Source organism: Mytilus trossulus, chromosome 13 (genome assembly GCF_036588685.1).
Source record: "Mytilus trossulus isolate FHL-02 chromosome 13, PNRI_Mtr1.1.1.hap1, whole genome shotgun sequence".
Classification (NCBI taxonomy): Eukaryota; Metazoa; Mollusca; class Bivalvia; order Mytilida; family Mytilidae; genus Mytilus; species Mytilus trossulus.
The window spans coordinates 54,203,627-54,221,417 of NC_086385.1; the positions used below are offsets into that span (position 1 = coordinate 54,203,627).

The 17,791-nt window shown below is 31.9% G+C and overlaps 2 protein-coding genes across 2 annotated transcripts; one reads left to right on the forward strand and one right to left on the reverse strand.

Annotated features, from left to right (window-relative positions):
* Positions 1-6,294: 6,294 nt before the first annotated feature.
* Positions 6,295-8,189, reverse strand: LOC134694486 (complement C1q-like protein 2). Its single transcript, XM_063555497.1, has 3 exons — positions 8,017-8,189; positions 7,681-7,781; positions 6,295-6,755 (listed from the first exon to the last, which is right to left on the reverse strand). Exons 1-3 carry the CDS (start codon positions 8,187-8,189, stop codon positions 6,340-6,342), a joined length of 690 nt encoding a protein of 229 aa, XP_063411567.1. The 3' UTR covers positions 6,295-6,339.
* Positions 8,190-12,030: 3,841 nt separating this feature from the next.
* On the forward strand, positions 12,031-13,321 carry LOC134694487 (uncharacterized). Its single transcript, XM_063555498.1, has 2 exons — positions 12,031-12,544; positions 12,906-13,321. Exons 1-2 carry the CDS (start codon positions 12,031-12,033, stop codon positions 13,319-13,321), a joined length of 930 nt encoding a protein of 309 aa, XP_063411568.1.
* Positions 13,322-17,791: the final 4,470 nt, after the last annotated feature.

A 17,791-nucleotide genomic window follows, 5' to 3' on the forward strand; every position in this document is an offset into this window, starting at 1 on the left:
ATAAAAGAGGGAGGTTTGGCATGCCACAAAACCAGGTTCAACCCACCATTTTATTCTTTAAAAAATGTCCTGTACCAAGTCAGGAATATGGTCATTGTTATATTAAAGTTCGTTTCTCTGTGTGTTATATTTTAACGTTGTGTTTCTTTTGTGTTGTTTGTTTCCTCTTATATTTGAGTGTGAATTCACATTATTATAAGACGTGTCACGGTACTTTTCTATCCCAAATTCATGTATTTAGTTTTGATGTTATATTTATTATTCGCATCGGATTTTGTCTAATGCTTAGTTCGTTTCTGTGTGTTTTTGTGTGCGTTTCCCTCGGTTTTGGTTTATTACCCGGATTTGCTTTTTTCTACCTATTTATGAGTTTTGAACATTGGTAAACTACTGTTGCCTTTAATTAAGATGCCATTACACAATGTGGTCTTTCTTCATGTTCTTCTCCTATGCATGGATGGACGCAGATTCGACATAACTGTGTTATGAGATTTTGATCTTTAAACGCTCTTATTCAGATTTGAATGAACGCTAAGACAGGGCTGTGAATCAATCAAATTAAGGTCATCACTCGAGAATTTTTATGGTCGCCATCATGAGATGATTGGCCATTATGGCAAAAGTGTGTCAGAAATCATATCAGATACTCTTCCTCAGTCATAATGACCTTCCATCTTTACCGAACTGAACAAAGAAATAACACAACGGGTGCCGTATACGGTGCAGTAAACGCTTACCCTTCCGGAGCAGCTGATTTCATTCGTTTTGAGTGAAGTTCGTGTTGTTTCTTATTTATTATTTTTAGCTGTTGATGTAAATGTCTTTTGGTTTTATGAGTCTTTGTTTACTCCTTTGTTTTTATTGTTGTTGTCCTATTTTCCCTTTCCCTAGTTTATCTTTAAAAAATTGAAATCTACATATTGTTTAGCTGACATTGGCATATACTCCTAGTAAGCATATTCAAACTGTAACGTATCAAAACAAACTAATGACATTTTCTGACGTTTCAGTATCGTTGAAATCTCGTTTTGGAATTATTTTCAAAATAATAGATAAAATATAATAGAATTTAAGAAATGTTTAATCAAACTTAAACGAATAATTAGTACCATTTCTTTTTACAAATTGAGTCAGTCGTTTTGCCAAAATTTTGAGAAAATGTGTGTGGGGTAAAAGAAATTATTTTACCAGAAACATGTACATCCAATATCACTTTTTTCTGTTCATTATTTTTAAATATGTATTTATTCGCTCATTTAATGCAAAGAATATGCATTTTGTTCTAAAAACGAGAGAGAAAAAAAATGGAACAAAAAAGCATGATATGATAAAACTTTCTTATATTAACAACTACCTATATTCTTTAAGTTAAATTTATTCAGATTAGTTTTTGAAAGTATGACAAATACTTTAATTCAAAGCTGTAATTTTTTCACGATAATAGCCCAAACAAATGGGTAAAACTGATGAAAAATGAGACAATCTTTAAAATTGGGTACATTCAAAGGGTCGTGGAAAAAAGTAGTACACCAGCATTATTATTAAATTACAAAACAACTGCAAAATCACCAATGATGTGTACAAGTACCCTCTTTCCGTTAAAACCTTACTACATACACATAGAAAAGTCCGGACTTGCAACATAACCCTTAAACAGTGTATACATAACTCCTTATACCGTCTCCAGCGTTCTTTTAACATAAACATGTTGGAAGTACTAAGAATGTAAACAGGAATCTGATGTTCAGTAGTTTGTGTTTTCCATGGGGTTCATGAGTACTTCTCGTTTCTTATGGTTTTAAAATAGTACTTTTTGGCCCCTTTGTAGCTTGCTGTTTTGTGTGAGTCAAGGCTACGCAATGAGAATCGTTCGTGTTGCTTAGTCTTTGTTTTCTGTGTTGTTTCTTGTAAACTATCATTTTCGTTTGCCTTCTCCCTTTTTAACCATGGCGTTGTCAGTTTATTTTCGATCTATGCGTTTGAATGTCCTTTTTGTATTGTTTGCCCCTCTTTTTGACCTATAACTGTTTATTTTTACAAATTGTGACTTTGATGGATAGCTGTTTCATTGCAATCATACCACATCTTCTTATATCTACTAAATACAATTAAAGATGATGTAACCAATCGACGTAATACAACAGAAACTGCCGAATGGGAAAGGGAGTTCAAATACTGTCACTATAGAATTAACTGTCATTATATATTGATATTTTCATAATGTGCATTGTCTAATAAATTGAAATGAACGCTTTATTGGTTTTATATTCAGTAGGATTGTGGAGAACCATATATTTAAAAGCCTTTGTTTTATGAATATGTGATAAATGGGAAGAAACTAATGACCAAATCCACCTATTGTTATTTATAAATAAATACACTTATAAAGGAAATAAAGTTATGGTATACATATATTAAGTTTCTTTGCAGCAATATACAGTTATTGAGAAGAATGCAAAATCAATTTGACAATAATTAACAGTATTATAGGTTCTTCAAAGTGGGTATAACTGAGATTAAGGCTCTTGAATGCAACTCGAAAACAATAATGTTAGATATGTACCGATTATCAGGTTATCTGCATGATGATAGCGTTAAATATTAGCTGCGAGACATAATGTGAAGCTTTTGTCGAGTGAGCGTAGCGAACGAGATCAAAAAGCCTTCATATTATGTCAAGCAGCTGATATTTTACAATATCAATATGCAGATAATCTGATAATCGATTTATCGGGCTATATTTGCGTGTTTCAGAAGTGTTTTCTTTGTTTCACCAGCACACAAAAGATGACTTGATAAGTTCGGGTCAAAGTTATAAACGTCGGTTCAAACATTATGACGTCGCTGATATGTCCGGGTCAAAAGTAAAATCACAAAAATACTGAACTCAGAGGAAAATCAATTTGGAAAGTCCATAATCACATGGCAAAATCAAAAAACAAAACGCATCAAAAACGAATGGACAAGAACTGTCATATTCCTGACTTGGTACAGGCATTTTCAAATGTAGAAAATGGTGGATTAAACCTGGTTCTATAGCGCTAACCCTCTCACTTTAATAACAGTCTCATCAAATTCCGTTACATTTACATGATGCGTTAAATAAACAGTCACAATCAATAAAATAGTCAAAATATGGGAACATCAGTCATCATTGTATAACAATTTAACAGGACACAACAACATCTACTATCTACGAACACATGGATTGATTTGAGTGTCTGACGTCAGAAAAATTATATACGTCACATAAATTTGTCGTTCAATGTGAATACAATTATTATCAAAAGTACCTGGATTATAAACAATTATAAACAAAGTTATTAAGGCCGGGTCAACGTATTTGAAGCCACAAAGACATGATACGGAATAATATTAAGAGCTGAGCAGAGTGATATAGACAGTGGGACGACCGATAAGTTCAGACACACACTGTGCGTTGTTACAAGATTGCAATATAAAATACTACACGAGCAAAACATTATGGCACTTTCAAAACGAATGACTAAGATGTTAAGTCTCTATTAATCCTTCAAAGATATAAACTCCAGTAAAAATGGCTATTCAAAAATCATTATGAATTTGACTTAAATTTTTTACGCATCACTTCCACTTGTTGTATTTAGCCCAACATTGTCAAAGATTTTTGATTTAATTGGCCGGCCGGCATATGTTTATTTAAGCTAGTACGACTGATAAGTCTTATATAGACAAGACGCGCGTTAATCGTACCAAATTGTAACCATTGCATCGTTAACACGTTTTTGTCACTTATAGAATAGACAAATAAATTACCAAAACCTTGCCTGTTTAAGGGTTACGGTATAATGCATATGGCTGCAAACACATTTTCATCTACTATCTTATATCAATAGAATATAAAATGTGCGTATTTAAAAAAAACAAAAATATTTATAATATTTTGTCAATTTAACCCTTTGATTAACCATTGTATATATAAACAAAAATCTTTGTTGCAATGATCTTAGATGCTGATTGGACGAGTTAAAGGGTGATCAAATTTATCAGTACATAGAATGAATAAACATGTGTTAACAAATGTTAATGAAATTTAAGTTTTTGTGGAATGCACAGGACACCCGAAGTGGATTTACTTTTAACAAAACATGTGTATTTGATAATCCTTACATAATCAGATTCTAACATAGTTGCTATGGATTATCGCATTTTAATAGAATTTAACAATTTTTAAAAACATCTCGATTTGATAAATCCGATTATCTAATGTAAGAACATATTAATATCAGGAAATACACTAGTTCCTGTGTATATTTACATAATTTGTTGTAGAAGACAACACGTTTTTCATCGCTTTCAATATAATTGTCAATGTTAAGGCATTTAATTTAAGCGAAAGGTATAGCTAGCTCTAAATCTAGGTTTAATCCATTTTTTACAATATAAAAAATACTTGTTCCAAGTCAGGAATATGATAGTTGATATCTATTCATTTGATATGTTTGAGTTTTTGATTTTGCCATTTGATTAGGGACTTTCTGTTTTGAATATTCCCTGGAAATCGGTATTTCTGTGATTTTACTTTTGATATTTTTTTCAAATTATTGTCAATATATCACAACATTATCATTCAAAGAAATACATTTGTAGCATTCATTTTAACTATGATAAGCCAAATATTTGTACAAGAAACATATTACTTCTGTGATGATATATCATATTTATATTGGGACATTTTTAAGTGTTGTTAGTACGTGTAAACTATTCCTTTGTCATTATACAGCATAGCGGAATACCTGTTAATTTTTTTTTACCTGAGTCAATTGTTGTTTGTACATGTTTGGCTTACTAGGTTAATCTAATGTAAAATGTATAAGTAAAGTTTAGTTTTCGTAAAGTAATTTTGTCATTCAAGGAATCAGTCTTTTACTGCATTTGATCCGAGAAGAAAATACAATATTTTAAAACAGCAATGTTCGTTTTGATCGAAACATAATTAATAAAATGTTGTCATGCCCTTTTCCTTATAAGCGGCTTTCATGACGACATAAATATATATTCTGTCTTCCCGATTGCGCTTTTAAATGTTCAGCATAGTTTTTCCTGACTTCCGATTGCGCAACATCCATTTTTCTAATAGTGTTATTCAGATGTTTATTTGTATCACCACCAGTATCGGCTGTATCCCCATGACGGAAAAGGTGACGTGGTTTAACAACGTTATACACTATGGAAATCAACCCTTCACCAAGTCAGGAATATATAAAGGCAACAGTAGTATACCGATGTTCAAAACTCATAAATCGATAGAAAAAAAATCCGGGTCGTTGTCCATTTGTTTGATGTGTTTTATCTTTTGATTTTGCCATCTGATTAGGACCCTTTCGTCATAGTTTTTCTCGGAGTTCAGTTCTTTTTTATGATTTACCTTACTATAGTTATTAAGATAGATAATTTCTATAAAAAAAAACCCGTGACATTGTTTACTGAAATGTCTCATTGTAAGAAATGGAAGATTATTTACTCTGTTTCTTTGAGCAAAATCATGTGATCGACAGGTATCATATTTTTCGAAAAGAGGGGTATGATCACAATTTTTCTCTCTCGAAATAATCACATAATATGATTTTTTTAAACAAGATGATCAAATAATTAAAAATACCATTATATGTTATGAAATAATCATGAAATATGTGATCTGATAATCAAATAAACACTGTAAAAACAGCCAAGGATGGTTGGTATGTTTTCAAAAGAGAAAACAAAATTGTATACTAAAAAAAAAAGTTACAGTTCTTCCTTTATATGAAAATATTTTACACACACATGATATTATATTGTTGCAATTCACACTCAGCAAAACAATCATATTCGTGAATCGGTTATATATACCCCATTGACAAATTTATAATCTGACTGCATAGGTTGTGGGTTTTATCCCGGTCAGATCAAACTATATACTAGACAATTGATATGTGGTGCCTTTCTGCAAGCAAGAAATAAAAATTATATGCACGTGTAAGTAAGAATATCTTCATATGGGTTGTTTCAAAGTAATTACCGGGGTTAATATTCATATAAAAATGGTATCCTCTGGATATACATGTAAAATTTCCTGTAAGGCGTTCGTCACAGAAACCTCTGCATAATCAACATTATTGGAATGAAAACTATTTAGGACTACATATGTTGATTTGTAATTAATCATCTATTTCAAATGCTATGTTTAGCTCCATGAATTCTACACGGAAAGTCACTAATAGTCTCGGTAGAGAGTATCATAGGTTTACTCTGCTTTAAAACTAAAAAACTATATCACATTTCAAAATATTTTATTACTAACGCGATTTAAAATCTCGATTATAATTTCCACCCGCTAAAACTTGTACGCATTTCATCTTGGCTCCTGATTACTCCTTTTATGAGTTCAGTGGGGTGGGTACGTATGTAGACAACATCTCCATGGTTTAGTTCTGCAACTACACTCCCCGTTGATGTATGGTAGTCGCTTACCTCGTCACTATCTGTTTGAATTGCTCCAAACGGATCTGAATTGATTACAAGCTGAGAATAAATGTAACTATGCATACCAGTGGAGACTGTCCAGGTAAATGCGTATACACCATTAACAGGAGCAGTAAACATTCCACTGTACTTGTTGTAGGCTAGTCCAACGTTTGTCTTTACAACATCGAACCCGAGTACTTGTTGTTTTCCTGGTTGGGATTCTCCGTGACTCAGATAGCCATAAAATGCTACAATGTTATCATTCAAACCTGTAAATATCAACAGAAAAGATATTTTTGATATCTTGTTTATTTTTTTTTACAATTTTCATAATTGGAGTCCATCCAGTGTCACATCGTACATTTTATATGTAGATGATGTTTGTGATCGAGATTATGTTTTTTTTCCTTCTAATTAATGAATACACCTTACAGATTTTCCATGTTTAGTTTTAATTGTGTTGGAATGGTCGTTCAGTATTGAGTTTATCTTGGTATTGTTAGTAATCCATATGTATTTGTCCATATTTGTGTTATCAAAAGTTAAAATAGATATTATCAGATCAAAATAAAAACCTAACATGGAAAACTAAAGTCTTGAGGCAAATACCCCTAAAAAACCGGGGTGAGCTCAGTTGCGCCGAAGGGTGAACTGCGCAAGTTTACCATACGTACAAATTAGTTAAGGCAAGATGACTCGTGATAACACGGTCAATATTGCCTCAAACTTTACCCTTTAAGAAACAGAGTCTGCTTGAAATAGGCTTATCTTCACTAAAAACTCGTTATTTATCCAAAGGTTCTATGCAGAATGGGTGTATTCGATCATTTTGATCTATAATCATCATTTGAACAATGTACAATTAATACACACTGTCACCAAAATGTATGTTAAATGGTGTACAGCTCTTCATTTTTTATATAAGCTTTGGATTTCAAATATTTTGGCCACGACCATCACTAAAGAGACATGTATTGTCGAAATGCGCATCTGGTGCAAGAAAATTGGGACCGTTAATTTTATTTAAAAGTACATTGTTCTATAAGATAACCTAATTTAGACAACAACCAATCAGTAAGAGTCAACTCCAGATAATTAGAAGTATATATTCATTAAACTACTTATCATCTTCAAACTTCGATTAGTTTCAAGCATACTTAAATTAACCACCCTTACATGTTTGATATAATATACCTGCACGTTTTATAAAAGATAGCTTTCCTTTTCTTTTTCCGGTTTCCTCTTTTGGTATGGACTGAATCAACTGACGTCGTGCATGGTCTATAAACGAATGACTACCGTTTTTTTACAAAGTCACGTGGTTCTGACTGTTTCAAAGGACTGATTTTGAAGCCTCTTATTGATTGGTTCTGGCTCACGTCATTGATTGTACTATCTTGCAGTTCAGAGACATGTTGTACAACGTCGTTTATGTTTTGATCGTGCTTACGAGTTTGAATGTCCTGATCATTTAAGCGCAGCTGTTGCTCATGAATTCGATCATTCTGACTTCTGATTTTCTCATCCTGCCTATTTAGCTGCTCATCCATTGCCATGATCATCGTTTCCAATTTTAAAATCTTTGCATTGTGTTTGTTCTGTATTTCGTCAAGCATTAATCCATGAATCTTTATATTTTGAGTTTCACTTTTCACAGAGACTGCCAGTACACTGATAAGAAATCCAAATAAACCAAACTTCATGATGACAGTTAGGTCTGTTAAACTGATTTCAGTAGGATTTTATATACGTAGGTGTTTATAAGTATTTAGCCAAGATAACCCAGGGTTATCTCGAGGTTTAGTCAGGACAGCATATATATTGCACTTGTACTTAATAGAATTGTATTTGCACTTAAGTTTATATAGACGGCATTACAAATGACATAAGATATCAGATTGGTTTACGATTTATAAAAGGGGTTGACTAAAGATAAGAATTAATCCAAAACAATATGGAGATGTAAGACAGACAGTCCAAAATTCAAAGCAAATAAAAAACCTTACACACAAACAAGGGAACAAACTGAATAAACAGATCAACACATGCACTAGATTGGCTATAAACAGAAAGAAATAACTTTTTAAAGATTAAGGTTACACATCAAACGATTTCCTACGTATCTTTTTACTCCTTTCAGCAACGAAAATCCAGCTTTGGATGTTAATTATGTTTTCTTAATTTTCAGCTGGTTGGATATTGAATATCAAATATCGAATAACGAGCCGGCTGCTACCTTCACATCAACTAATCAGTGTGAGGTAGCTTTAAAGACGGAATTAACATTAAAACTATCGTTTTGACTTTAGATTTCGTGAAATAGATCGACCATACATGTACATATTTTTGTTGCTGATTTTTATTACCAAATATTAAGTATGGGATTACTTGTAATTATAATATTTCAATTGGATGACAAAGGTATGTTTTTGCTCAGACAAACAATATTTGTCTGGCGTAGCAGTGCGTCAAATGATTTTTTTTCGGCATATCTCCTCGAAATATGACTTGTTAAATGAATTAAAACATATTTTTAGTACACTGTTCCTCCTCAATATGCTATTACTAAAATATAAACCTATGGTGTCCAGTTTGAAGGTTATTTAAGTAAATGTATATGTCGTGTACAAGTTGCGATTTTGTACAGGTTACAACATGTACAAAAATATTGTACATGTTATAACTTGTATGATGCAAAAATACAAGTTATAACATGTAAAAAAGTACCTCATACATGTTATAACCTGTACAAAATATTGCTTAAACTTGTACAAAATTTAAAATAAATCTTAAAGAAGTAAAATATACATTTAAATTCACCAATGCAGAAAGAACAACAATAAATAGGTCAGAACGTGTCTTTTTCTATAAAGGACAATGATCACAAAGTTTCAGAAATATATGTTTCATAAATAATGTTGGCAAAATGTGTTTTCATGTAATTGTCTGTCTTATGCAGTCCATCATGGTTTAAAATTAGTGTGAAACTATTTACTAAAAGCTTGCATTCCTCAATGACAATTACATTAGATACTAGTTCCTAAATTCTTCAAAAAAATTTAAGAACGATTCTTAATGATTTTGGGAAATACTCCTCCCTCTCATTTTTATAGCATGCAAAGACTAAAACAATATCTTATGTGCTTACTCTGTTAAAGCAAGAGAGAGCTGAAATAGTTTTCATTGGACCACGCTTCATTATCAATATCTTTGGATCTACATATACTCTTCAACATCTTCAGCATGACTTATGTAAATTTATAACTCACTTTTTGTTTATAAACTATAAGATCATTGCATGAGGCGAATGTCATTGTGATGTTTTAAATATATATCCTCTACTTTGAAAGCATTTATTTGTAGCCTTTGGATGTTGTCTGTTCCATTGGTGGGTTGTTGTCGTTAGACACATACCCGATTTCAATTCCCAATTTTATTTGTAGACACATCTTTCCTGGATATCCTCTTATGTCTTTTATTGTCAACTAGAATGAAAGTATTTTACTATTGCCTTCAAAGTGGACACTCACAATTATAATTCATCAAATAAAGATATGGTCATAGCTAGTCATAATACAATCATAAGACATGTCCTAAGATATATATTTTATGACAGGTCTTAGGAATGCTTCGTAATACCGACCCCTGTGCATTAACTGTATCAAAAAATTTGTAAGGGTTCCGCGGAACCCAGTGTCTCGCCTATTTTTGCTGTAAATGGCAGGCTCAACAAAAATGAGGAAAGAAATCAATGAAAATATTCCTCTTGATACAATCTTTTGATTGTAAGAAGCATCTGTCCAAGTTTGGTAAAAATCCAGCATAGTTTATGAGTTAAATAAATGCTTTAAAAACTTCAACTGCAGATCTAGACTTTACATGTATGTAATGTTAACTGGAAGAAAATCTAAGTCCATTTACAAGTAAAATACGGAAAAAGTGGATTTTTTTTTTTTTTCAAAATTTACTTCTGTATACTTTCTTTTGATCATAAATAATCTTTTATCCAGTTTTGGTACAAACCAAGGATAGTTTAAGAAAATTATTAAAATTTTAAAAACTTTAACCACAGAGTGAATGTAATGTTTCCCCGCAGTTAAACTAAGTCCATTCAAATGTAAAATATGGAAAAATAGATTTATTTTTTTACAAAATTTACTTCTGGATACTATCTTACGATCATAAACAAGCTTCTGTCCAAGTTTGGTACAAACCAAGGATAGTTTAAGAAAATTATTATAATTTTAAGAACTTTAACCACAGAGTGAATGTAATGTTTCCCCGCAGTTAAACTAAGTCCATTCAAATGTAAAATATGGAAAAATAGATTTATTTTTTTACAAAATTTACTTCTGGATACTATCTTACGATCATAAACAAGCTTCTGTCCAAGTTTGGTACAAACCAAGGATAGTTTAAGAAAGTTATTAAAATTTTAAAAACTTTAACCACAGAGTGAATGTAATGTTTCCCCGCAGAAAAACTAAGTCCATTTACAAGTAAAATATGGAAAAAATTGAATTTTATTTTTATAAAATTTACTTCTGGATACTATCTTATGATCATAAACAAGCTTCTGTCCAAGTTTGGTAGAAATCCAGTATAGTTTAAGAAAGTTATTAAAATTTCAAAAACTTTAACCACAGAGTGAATATTTGTGGACGCCGCCGACGACGACGCCGACGGAATGTAGGATCGCTTAGTCTCGCTTTTCGACTAAAGTCGAAGGCTCGACAAAAAGGACAAAACACACCAACATGAAGGAATAATAAAAAAAGTTATGAATATGTTATCTGTTGCGATAATAGAAAAATATCCTTATTTTTCGATTTTGTACAAGTTAAAACCATTTTTAAGCAATATTTTGTACAGGTTATAACATGTATGAGGTACTTTTGTACATGTTATAACTTGTATTTTTGCATTATACAAGTTATAACATGTACAATATTTTTGTACATGTTATAACCTGTACAAAATCGCAACTTGTACACGACATATACATTCATGCACGTTCAGATTTAATCAATATACTCGTAGTCATAAACAAGGCGATATATGGTCACATATGAATGCTCAAATAGCACAGCTGTAGTCTATACATTGTTAACTTGCCGGAGCACATGATTTTACTATTGTCGTCTTGTTTACATCAACTTTTGGTATTTTTGCTTTGACAATGGTTCTGGCTTTCTTCCTGCTACACATTTTTTGGATTATGTCTTATATATCGGGCGCACTCTATTCTATCAATTCGTTTAATGTGCTTGAGCTTTTGTTTTTGGCCATTTTATTGGGAACTTTCCTTTTTAAATTTTCCAGGGAGGTCAGTATTTTTGTGATTTTACTTTATAACGTTAGCATGTCACATGATATGTGCAATTTAATATCACATGGATATAAATTGAAGCGCAAATTCCTTTTTATTAAAGGCAATTGAAATGTATGAACAGTCATGAACTGAACTCCGAGATAACCTTGTATTATCTTTAACACCTACGTCTATGAATTCCTATTGAAATAAGGACAGAACTAACTGTAATCATGAAGATGATTTTCTTTGGATTTCTTGTCTGTGTTCTTGTATTCTCTGTGAAAAGTGAAACGCAAAATGTTGAATACGATAAGATTCGTGACCTAGTGCGTGAAGAAATACAGAACTTTCACGACTCAAAGATTTTAAAATTGGAACAGAAGGTAATGAAAATGAATGAGCAGCTAAATAGACAAGAAGAACACATTCAAAGTCAAACGACACTAATCGAAGAGCAACAAAGCTACATAAAGGTTCAGGAAATACAAATTCAAACCCACGAGAAACAGATAAACGAGGCTGTTGAACATATTTCTAAGCTGGAAGGAAACGCAGTTAATGAAGTAAAGCAGACACAATCAGTTGGAGTCTCTACAATCAAACCATGGATACATACAGACGCACGTGACGTTGGAAACATCAGTAGCCATTCATTAAAACACCATGCACTACGTCAGCCGGTTAAGTCCATGCCTGAAAATACCGGAAACAGGAAAGAAAGACACTCTCTAAAAAAACGATTAGGTATAGTATATCAAATAGGTTTAAATACTATAAGTTGGTTGATCTAAGTATTATTGCATATTTACACGAAACAAAACGACCGCTTAAATATCAAGGAAACAATTTTTATAACATTAGAACCATATCTTTATTTTTACAAATTGTGACTTAGATAGAGCGTTGTCATATTGGCATTAATACCACTTTTCTTGTATCAAAGTATATGAATAGAATATCTTGAGGACTACTGTACAACACTGATATAATAGGGGGCACATCTTTGCATCATATCAACAGCAATATGTGACAATTACAAATATATAAACATGATGTACAATGAATACATAACTAACAAGAACTTCTTTCCTTTTGGTATTTACAGGTTTGAATGATAACATTGTAGCATTTTATGCCTATCTGAGTCACGGGGAATCCCAACCAGGAAAACACCAAATACTCGTATTCGATGTCGTTAAGACAAACGTTGGACTTTCCTTCAATAAATACAGTGGGATGTTTACTGCTCCAGTGAATGGTGTTTACGCATTTATCTGGACAGTTTCCTCTGGTACATATAGTTATATCTATTCTCAACTGGTTGTTAATTCAGATCCGTTCGGGGCCATTGCAACAGACAGTGACGAGATTAATGATTATCACACGGTAACTGGAAGTGTAGTAGCAGAATTAAACCATGGAGATGTTGTCTACATACGTACTCACCCAACTTTTGGCATAAAAGGAGTTATCAGAAGTCAAGATGAGATGCGTACAAGTTTTAGCGGATGGAAATTATAATAGAGATATTTAATCTCATTATTAATAAAGGATCTTTAAATATAATCTAGTTCTCCAGTTTAATAACAGTGTTGACAAATGATACTTTCTATTGAGAAGCGTTACATTTTTGAACAGTTGACTAAAAGTGTGATAAGATTTTCTTTCTATAGGGAAATATTTTATGCCATGATTTTGCGGATAAAGTGGAGTTCGTGTTGCTTAGTCTTTAGTTTTCTATGTTGTGTCTTCTGTATTATTGTTTGTTTGTTTGTCTTTTTATTTTTAGCCATGGCGTTGTCTGTTTATTTTCTATCAATGAGTTTGACTGTCCCTCTAGTATTTATCGTCCCTCTTTTAGTATATTGAAATACATGTAGAGCAATAAATGAGAATAAGTAGTGGTCAATAGTTAATATCATCTGTAGTACTGCCTTTCTTTTTAATATTAATAGAAAAAGGAACTTTGAACGGTTGTTGAACTTTTTGTTACTACTTAAAAAATAGAGGCAAATTAAAATTTAGTATTCCCGAAGCGAGTCGTTGAAGACACTACCTTGTTTGTTCCTATCCCTTTTAGAAAAGATATTATAACTAATGCATGCATATTAAAAAAGCAAAATACAGATCGTATACTAAGCACAGGATATCACACAAATTACTATATTGAGAGCAAACACGTTCTTGCTAAATGATTTACACTTGCTTGTAGTACACAGTTTTGAATTAAACTGAACACACACACAAACACTGAATTGTTATCAATCTGATAAAACAAATAAGTTAAAAGATACCACAGGGAGTAAAAGAAAGTTACATGTCGAAAAGAGATCGACAAAAGACTACACAACACTACAAACATAACAACAATAACTTCGGCGAAAATTCTAAACGGAAAGTTCCTTGACATTTTTTTTTTATAGATGTACGTTTTTATTTTAAAAAATGAAACATCAAATATAACATTGAACATTAAAAACCATCATTTGCAGTTCGAAAGGGTTTACATTTTAAGTATTGCTAATAATTGTTATAAATTAGCAATGTCTTAACAGGAATTATAACATACATTCCACGACGAGACAATTTTTCAATTGATTTCGAAGCCTACCTTGTTCTTTGTAACGTGAGAAGATATGTTCCCTTACACGATTATTTTTTCTATTGCTTAGCAGAGAAGCAGTAAATATCAATTGTCAAGTCTATGCGGTTTGGTCTCACTAGGATGAAACCTACAATAAAATAATTAATATGACATGGACAATTCTAATAGTACATTTTACGAACACCAATGGCATATGAATAGATAACATGTTTGTGACGTCTACATTATTATTGTCTTACTTACCATATATAAGATAGGAGTGTTCGATTTCAACGAGACTAGAGAATGGTAGCTTTTCGTTCATGCAGTGCTCATATCATATGAACATATATTTAGTACTTTAGAAGAAAGATTATACTATACTACAACTGGTCATACATCCTTATTGTAAGAGTAACATGTACTAGAACCACAGAAGACCACCTGCAGACAAAGTCTGTAGCGATTTGCAAATAGACTCAATATTTTTGAATGGGAATTTTTATACAAAAATTTAATGAGATGATTAAGTTATTTTCCAATGGAGAGCGAATACTAAAACTGTTTAATAAGTATCTAGGTAGTCAAGTAAAATGTAGTTTTCAACTTTAACTTAATTTCAAATGATAATATGATATTTCAGCAAACATCTAATAAAAAAATTAGAATAACTGACCAATTTAAATGTATATACAGTCATGAACTGAACCCTGAGATAACATTTTATTATCTTTAAAGACAAATCCTTTTATTCAGATCTACCAATAATATCTTCTCTATATTTAATGTTTACTTTAGGTTTGGTAAAAGCTTAAAAATAAGCAAATAAAAAAATTGGGTCACCGACCTCGTTTTCGATTTAAAGCCGCATCTTTTTCATGGAATTGGGAAATCGGGACTTGTAGTCAAAAGCAGTGTAATATTTTTCTAAAAGTCCGTAGCCTATTCAACTAGTCTTGTCTGTTAGTACGAACTATTTTATTGATGTAACCATTTTCTGAGTAGAAAAATAATAGAAAATAATAACGATAAGTTGCTATAATAGTTTTCCCGCCTTTTTGATCGTGAAATATCTATAAAAAAATTAAGTGTTATAAAAATTGGCCAATAATTTCTAGATGAGTATTCAATAGAATATGCGTCGTTTATATCTAAACAAAATAAGGAAATAAAAAGGTGGGGTCACCCTAATAGAAAAAAAAGATATTTCTGAAAATGTGGTTAACAATTTGAATTGGCGGGAATACATTGCGCCAATTCTAAAAACAACGTCGTAAGACGGTTGACTTTTTAGGCGATATTCTTACAAATTACGTACAACTCAGTTCTCATTATTTGCTGTTTTGTTGTTTGTTTGTTTTCAATAACAATAAATGCACATTAACCTACACATGATAGTACTTAGTTTTCAGTCAGTATCACAGACACGTAATGTAATTGCGGTGGTTGGAAAACAATGCATTGTACTTGTAAATGTACATTCGAATGCTTCAATAAACATTTCTATTCAGGCTGATAAGATAGTTTATGTGTTGAACAGATATTTTATATAATTAAATGAACAGCAATATTGAAGTAACACATATGTGAATATTGAAAAGAAAGACAGTGAAAAGTTATAAAAAATCATCTTACGATCTATATCATATTATGCTGCATTACTTCTAATTTGAACTAATTTAAAGTAAATATGCTCAGGCTAATACAAAATAGTGTGGTTGTCTCATTGGCAATCATAACACATCTTCTTTTTTTTTTATATTAGGCCAATAAAAAATAGTACATGTATTACCGCATACCATATCTATCCTTATTTTAAGTGACACTTATATGCCATTTTGGAACAAGCACTGTTATAGTCAGACTGATTCCCTTGTAGTAAAACCAGATAAAAAATGTTTGTAAAATAAAATGATATTGCCTACCATTTCGGAATGTTAGCGGAATCACATCGGTATATGTATTTTCGAATTCTTTGCAATTTTGCAAGCTTTTGCTTTATAATATGCCAGGAAATTATATACAAATACACTTTTTGAATACGATTCTTCAAAATTTGTTATAAGTGTGTTGAATATCTCAATTCAGCTTGTTTGTAGAATTTTGTAATCAAATCATTTGATTATAAAATTCTACAAAGTTAAAATTATATCTGAAAGACAAGACAGAATTTTGCTTTTGATATTATGAATTTTTAATTTCAATTCAGAATGTTATTCCTTTTCATTATGACGATAGTTTTTGAAATTTATAGAGATGTAATACCCCGTTAGCACTAGCAATGAAGATCGATCGTTTCTGGGATCGCCGATCTTTAGTATAGCAAAAATTGAGAAACGTCGATCGTCAATCGAAATTAAAAAGACCACCCCAGATGTGGTTTTAAAAAGATTGATTTTTATCTTTTTTCAAGTGTAAACGCTTAGATCCATCGCGATCGATTAAAAACATATTAATTGTACATATGAAAATAAATCTGCGCATCGTCAGTTTGATATATTTTTATAAATGAATGCCTTTCGGTGTTTCATTCATATTTTCAAATGATTTGACAAAACGTGAAGATAAATAAATATATATATACTCGACGTTTTTGCGTCATTCTTCTATAATGTAAAATATAAAATAGAAGATGTGGTATGATTTCCAATGAGACAACTCTCAACAAAAGATCAAATGACACAGGAAATTAACAACTATATATATATACATTGTTGGGTTGATGTTTAGACGAGTTGCATATACATTATGTACACAGCCATGTATCACCATGTGGTCGTGTGGTCTAGCTATAGCGGGACGGCTGCAGTGCAGGCGATTTGGTGTCACGATATCACAGTAGCATGGGTTCGAATCCCGGCGAGGGAAGAACCAAAAATTCGCTAGACCACACGACCACCTGGGCTCTCAAACAAGAGCTTTTGGTGGGCATGTGTTACCTTTCCACTTCAGTTTTAATCTAGCGGCGTACTACAGTACATGATATACAAGGCATGAAGATCAGCTAAATTATCTATAGTAAAGGATCCTACAAATTAATGTAAGATACAGTCACAGAAAATAATTATATTCATAAGTACGTCTGAGTCAGTGACAACCCTACAACAGATGTATCCATCGGTTCGCCATCAATGATGGTGATACATGGCTGTGTACATAATGTATATACAACTCGTCTAAACATCAACCCAACAATGTTAGATCTGTAAATTTGCTTTCGCAAATTTTTGGTTCTTCCCTCGCCGAGATTCGAACCCATGCTACTGTGATATCGTGACACCAAATCGCCTGCACTGCAGCCGTCCCGCTAGACCACACACATATATATATATATGTTAGCGGCAATAAGTGAAATTAAGTATAAGCTTAAATTCTAGGCAATAAAGTTACGCCTAGGCAGTAAGTCT